At 38.5% G+C, this 7,035-nt stretch overlaps 1 protein-coding gene across 2 annotated transcripts; it reads right to left on the bottom strand.

Annotated features, from left to right (window-relative positions):
- Positions 1-4,373: 4,373 nt before the first annotated feature.
- LOC140813135 (uncharacterized protein At2g39795, mitochondrial) lies at positions 4,374-6,633 on the bottom strand. Of its 2 annotated transcripts, XM_073171584.1 has the most exons (4): positions 6,335-6,633; positions 5,656-5,778; positions 5,255-5,586; positions 4,374-4,704 (listed from the first exon to the last, which is right to left on the bottom strand). In XM_073171584.1, exons 2-4 carry the CDS (start codon positions 5,656-5,658, stop codon positions 4,509-4,511), a joined length of 531 nt encoding a protein of 176 aa, XP_073027685.1. In that variant the 5' UTR covers positions 5,659-5,778; positions 6,335-6,633; the 3' UTR covers positions 4,374-4,508. The 2 variants fall into 2 exon arrangements, with proteins under 2 accessions (XP_073027685.1, XP_073027684.1); XM_073171583.1 differs by lacking the exon at positions 5,656-5,778.
- Positions 6,634-7,035: the final 402 nt, after the last annotated feature.

Genomic DNA, 7,035 nt, shown 5'->3' with positions numbered 1-7,035 from the left:
CAGAAGAATGATTAAGAATTGGCACATCACTGAGTAAAAAGAATAAAGGCAACTTACTGAGAAGGACCAAGCAACCCCCTCGTAAAGTTTTTGGTTGGAATGAAGTCCCCTGAGATGCTCGACTTCCGGGATGAAGAAGACCCCGCACCATCCTTGTAACATCCGTGTTGATGTCGTCGCCAAAAATGTTTGGCAAGACAAGGGGAACTTCACCCTGTTAAGCAAAAAGACCGGTAGGTGAGCCAGTTGGGAGGTGTGACTGAGTATGTATCTCGGGCCCTTCCTCGAGTATGGTGATCAAGGGAGCTGTTTCAGTAATTGGTTCCCGAGAGGCTTTCCTCTTGCGGTGATTCAGAGGAGCCGGATCCTCCTCGCTGATAAAAGAATTGGTCCCTTCCACGTTTGGAGTAGTTTCCTCCCGGGACTCAGCCTCAGCCCCCACCCGGCGTTCCTCTTGCTCCTAAGCTACTCGAGCACTTTTGTCCGCTCGAGCTTGCTTCTGTTCGGCCTTTTTCCGGACGGCCGCTTCAAGGAGACTAGCCTTGATCATCTCTTTCTCTTCTGCACCAAACATAAGAGTGAGAAAATAAAACATAAGGAAATGATCGAGATCAAGGGAAAGTAATTTACCAGCCTGTCCAAATTCATTTATTATCTGGTCCACAGGTTCTTTAGGCCGGGGCCCTATCCCATAATGAACCAGCAGGAATAGAAGAAATGAAAGACGAAATGATTAATTAGAAGACTCTTCATAGGGAACAAAATAAAAGTAGCTGTCATAATCCTAAAAGCATTAGGGTGGAGATAGTTAATTGGGACCAAAAGAACCGGCCAACCCCTTCGAAAAAATACTGAACCGGAAATCGGAGCCCACTCTTAAGTCGTTCTACAAAGAAGGCTTGGAAGCCCGGTGGTGGGGTGTCCGGGTGATCGTTGGACTCGGGGATGATGATTTTGTAATTAGGAGAGATTAAGCCTAGAGATCTAATGTTTTCAGAGGCCCCATGATGAAGGGTAGAAGTTACTGTAGAGAACCACAATGGCGTTGTAACCTTGTCTTTCCCTCTACCCCAGGAACCAGCTGGTCTGGAAGAAGATGCCATGCTTTTTTGTTCTTTGGAAGATGGCGAAAAGTTGGAATGGGGATGACTATAGGGATGTGGACGGAAGTCTCATAAGTGGTCGGGGAGTTGTTCTTCGACAAGCCCTTGACGTTCTTACCAGAGGTGGAAGAAGTGATATTCGACATAACTAAAAAAGAAAAGGAGATGAGGCAGAGAATAAGGAAAGATGAACTTACGAGGTGAATATGGTGATGAGTGACTGATAACAAAGATTGCCAGAGCTAAGAAAACACGTCGCCGGAGGAGGAAGATGAAGTTGAAGAGAATTAAGGAGCAAGAGGCGAAAAGTCCAAAGTAAACCTAGGACAAAGATATATATATAGGAAGAAAATGATTAATCTGAGCCGTTGATCGCAAAGCAATTGGGCGGTTTCGATTTACGTGGGGAAATGTACGGGGAATGTGAAAAGACAGGCTCAAAATACGAGGCGTTATGATGATTCATTTTATCGGAATACGAAAAATTTATGGCAGCTCAAGATTCTAGGGCTTACGTCAGCACCAATGAAATAACAGCATTCCTACTAGCCCGAGAAAGCTAAACGACAAAATATTTTCCATGACCAGGCACACAAGACTAATCGAGACAGTGAGTATGAATCTAGCCCGACTATTTAAGGAGGGAGTGATGATACCCTCGGGATAGCCGTCATGGATGACCCGAGACAATTGACGATGCTCCCATAAGAGCCCGGGTCATGAACGACCGGGGATACTGAATGGATGGCCCAGATCAGGGTAAATTTGTAGGAAGGGTTCATCAGAGGCCGGGCAGGTGAACGCCCGAGACGTTTTCTCCCCAGGCTATTGGATGCTCGGGCTCTCGTGAAAGTTCTTGGGAACGTCTTCCTCGGGCTACCAAGATGTGAGCACCGCACTCTAGTGTGCTAGTAAAATAAGATGTGAGCGGTTGTCCTATCTCTAAAACCGATCCAAGTGGTTGGCCAAATCAGACCAGGAGGATTTGACTAGTGTGTGACTTGGTGTGTCAGAATATATGATATGATCAGCTGCCATGCTATAATTAGTAGGTAGCACGTAGAACGAGGTCATCATTACTTCCCCTACTATAAATACCAGATTCTTTGTTTGCATTTAATTCATTCACATATTGAATACACTAGCATTCATTACTCATTTATTCAAATCCTTTCATCCACAACAATATCACAACCATCACTTGGTTACATTGGTCCATTTGTTGAATCACACTGACTTAAGCATCAGAGTGACCAAACCGGATACTCTTCCAGCGTCCATTCACTTATCTTCTTGATCGTAGGTCTCTATAATTACCCGAGAAGGAAACCTATTGTTCAGATATTCACACTGCTCCTATTTCCCTCATCATCTTGATAGTAGATCCGATGGAGCGCCCGACCCGGCTCATCTTTTTTCTCGGATCGCATCCATATTCAAGCCTATCAAGATAAACACAAGCCTATATATATTAAAGAATAATTGATACACAAGAGATGCATCGGTTGAAAATGCCAGAAAATAGAGACAAGAAATACACGCGAGAATGTACAAAAGAACTCACAAAGACGAAGCATCGTAATTATATTGTGTTGCCGTTGAGTGTTGGAGACATATGAAGACAACAATTTTTGGCACATCGTCTTGCATTCCTTGGTTTCGTTTTAAGTCTGGTTATTTGTTTTAGGATTCATTTTGTTTTCTCACATGGTTGAGGAAATTAGTTTTTCATTGAATCAGCTAACTTTATGTTTTCTAGTGATTATTTTGCTCCAAGACATCACACACAAGTATTTATATTTTTGCATAATTATTTTTTAGTTATTTTAATTAAGTTAGTGATTTGTTTATTTTTTTATTCTGCTGCAAGTTGTTCACCAATCGTACCCACCTCTGTGTCCACCGATGATGTATCATTCACTTATTGGATGTGATGATGTATATCAAAATTGTATATCCAATACGTGAGTGTCATCTTATTGTGAGCATAGGGGTTGGCATGTTTGGTGAGCAGCATAACAAAACTATATATATATTTTTGATATGTTATACACTCACCATACACATTTATGTCACAACCGATGATGTGACACTCATCTATTATATGTAATGAACATATCAAAATTGTACATCTAATAGATAAGTGTCACATCATCGGTGCTCACATAAATATGCACAGTAGGTGTATAGAATATCAAAACTGTGTGTCTATATATATATTTGTTTAAATAATAATAATAATAATAATAATAATAATAATAATAATAATAATAATAATTTCGATACAAATATCTCTATATACATATGTATATCAAATAATACCTCGATTTATTATATATAAAATAATTTTCAACTGTCAGGCAAAAGAACAGAGGTGTAGTTAGTTGGTCGGTTAGCCGTTTCTTTGTTTGGCAGTTAGATTAACGTTATATAACATGTAGAGATATATACTGGAAATTAATATTAAATGGTGGTACCATCAATAATAATAACCATAAAGATTCAAAATATCCAGATACATATCGCACTAAAACATTATTTTGATGATTGAAACAAATCTTAGTCAATCCCATTACTACATTGAAATGAATGGTTTATGGTCTCCACATCCCTCATAAAAAATACTAATTTTGAATATTAAAGAAACCATGATATTTAATATCATCACAAGTTTTTCTGCTCCTCTAAACAAATTCACTGCTAAAACCCAATTATAGTTTCCATTCGAGAAAACGACTTTTGAACTGAAACCGCCTTCTCTCCATCATATTAAGACTAACAACCCATGAAGGTCTAAACTCTTTAGGTGAAGAGTGCTGAATGAAGACTATTCGTGTTTTTGGTCCACAAAATTGAGAGCAGCTTCGATCAATCATTTGTGTCTGCATGATTCATGCCCAACTGCTTGTCGGGTTACTCCAACAAAATTGAATGTCTATCTCGAAATAATTGAACGAGGATGCAACTTAAATTTCAGCAATTATTTTTGACTATTTTGTTTTAATTTAACAAGTTCGTCATGTTTGAGAATCGAGTGGTTTAGCACATTACTTTAACCCAAAACTAAAGCAAAGTTTTGAAACTGTTGTCGGCAAGAAAGACCCTCTAATATTTGCGTACTACGAAAGCATAAATTTCATCTAGGCAGCTTCTAAGTGCAGAGCGGTCGCCCACCGTCCTGATTCTCAGATCCGCCTAGGTGAACGCCTAATGTAATATATAAAACTTTTGTATTTTTTTATTTTTTAGAAAAGAAGGATAAAGATGGCGTGCCATTAATTTTGAGTTAGAATTTGATATAGAGGAATTATTGGAGAAATATGCAGATAAACAAGAAAAATTTGATATTTAGATAAAAGTAAAAACCGCCTAGGCATTAGGCAGTGGGTGGCGCCCAACAACCGCCTACCGCTTTTTAGAACATTGGTCATTGCACGTATCTTCATCATCCATCGAGTCTTTTAACTTTTGCAGCCAGTTCATGTATTGATCTTGCTCCTTTCTGTGTAAGTGAAGGAGGACAAAGTTTGTAAAATTTTCCTCGATTCCTCTTGATGCAAGAAATTGCTTCAGCTCACGTTGGAGTGTCGGATCCAAGTCACTGTATAAAGGATATCAGTAAGATAAGAAATCAACACTGAAAAATTCTACAAAGATTAAAAAATTACTCTGAAAATTTCAAGCCAAAGAATTTGTTAGCTTGTATATAAAGTCATCTAAAAACATCTTTCTTCGAGGATATATGTAAGGATCGATTTCATTCAAACCAGATAAATTTATATTCACCAAAAGCGTTAGAAACAAGAATAAATGGAAACGTAAAAGCTGAGTGAAGAGCAAGCATGAGAACTTTCACACCCTTCTCATTTCCCTCTCTTCTCTCTTCTAGGTGACTTATCTGCTTAAGAACTCGTATATACAGGAAACGATTTTTACAATTCCACTACATGTCACCCTGTGAAATGTTTTAAGTATGATGTTTATCTCGCATTAATGATTTGGTCAGTTATTACATCAGCAGAAAGTAGTGGGACTGTTGAACCAATCTTATGAATACTATATTTCTGAATTTTTGCACCATCTGATACTTCCTCATTTAAACAACTCTATTGCAACAACTGAAAAGACAACAGAATATAGACATTAAATACCTGAATATAGGGCCTTTATACACTGAAGAGTCAAGACATGATATCGATTGAATATATTGTGCTTTCCGAATGTCAAAGTCAGACCTATCTTCTCCAATACTAGATGCTACACAGTCGAAGTGCAAGATGGAGTTCAACCCTGCCTTTTTCACACAAATTTTCATCAAAGCTTCTCTCGGAAATTTACTGTCTCCTTGAAATGCCTCACGACCCAACAAAGCTGAAACGGCAACTTCTTCCCCGGCTGAACCTTTTTTCCGCAAAACCACATCTTGGGACCATGGCGAGTCCCACTCTAATATGAAATCTCCAGAGGAACCAATTCCACAGCCCTGTATTCATTTTAGCACGTATAAAAATTAAAATATCCAAAATGTAGCCAATTCAACAATGAAGCTCACCATTGTTGGCAATTCTATAAATTTCCTAGAACCCTACTTTTTCACAGGCAAATATTCATGTCTCAAATCAGACTGATCGGCAATGCCAACTCCTTTTCCATCAACACCCAAGGCTTTTCCTACCTGAAACCAAGAAGTGCTCTTGCAATACATTGAAACCATTTGAGAGATAAATGCACGTCTTGCCTTCTAATACAACTCAAATTTTTGGTCTAATGACAATCTAAAACGATTTGATTTGGTCTTCTTTTCTTTTTAAGCAATTTGCCAATTTTCACAACTAAGGACGGCTAGAGGAGGGGAACAATAAAATTTCAGTCATTCAAGATACAAGTTACCTAACAAATCCCAAACCGAGTTCGCATTTGTGAGCAAAAAGATCAAAGAATTTCCTCATGAGTTCTAAAACTGTCAACTCAATTTGCCTATCTATAAAACAGGATGAGTAGCAGGGAGAGATTTCATTCAATACGCAAGGGGAAAGAAAAAGCGTCTCAATTGCCTATTTATACTTGCACAATTTTCAAAGATTCAACCTTTTCTTAGGGATTAATAATATATTCATTCCTATTGTCCACACAATTCGTCCATGACAGTAAATGGAATCGGATTAGCTTCAAACAAGACAGACTCATAGACACATTTTTTATCGTTAAATTTCTAATAATGGAATGGGTACCTGGAATCGGACGGAAGAAAGTTCATGGTTGAGTTCGGATTCCAAAACTTTGAGCAAATCCAAATCTTGAATTGATTTACTAGCTCTTCGCAGCAGGTGGGTCACTCTCGGCATAATTCTCCAACCTTTAATCTTCGTTTAACAGAGGAAGATCACAATGGGGCTAGGACCCAGAGAACTAACGATCTCCAATACCGATACAATACACTTCAGATAAATTAGGGTCGACCCGTTTTGCGGTGCACCGAAATTTCTGAATTAGAATTTACAAGAGGAGAAGGGTGTTATTGAAAGGGGAAATGAATGTCAGGGGAAGATTAGGGAAACCGAGTCTCTTGTGTTCTTTTTTTTTTAAAAAAGATCCATAATAAAATTTACCTAAATGTCCCTATGTTTTAAGTTGAAAATCGGTAAAACACACGATTAAACATATTCTTTGTCAAAAAACGAGCAGAGAACCCTATTCCACCGTAAACCCTCCGTTCCCAGAAAAACCTTTCCATTGAGGCGACCCAATTTCAACCGAAGGAATGACAAACGAAAATATGGTAATTTTCGCGTTTATTTCATTTGTTTCTTCTGAATTTTAGTCGTTTTTTTTTCTTATGTTTGATGCATGTGTGTGCGTTATCGACTGTGGGTTTCCACCATGGTCGACCATTTGTGTTCGACCATAAAAGTTTTTCGACCAATTTTTCACA

The sequence above is a fragment of the Primulina eburnea genome, chromosome 14 (assembly GCF_022965805.1).
Source record: "Primulina eburnea isolate SZY01 chromosome 14, ASM2296580v1, whole genome shotgun sequence".
Taxonomy (NCBI): Eukaryota; Viridiplantae; Streptophyta; class Magnoliopsida; order Lamiales; family Gesneriaceae; genus Primulina; species Primulina eburnea.
The sequence above is the reverse complement of the archived record's forward strand: the minus strand, read 5'-3'. Positions and strand labels throughout refer to the sequence as shown.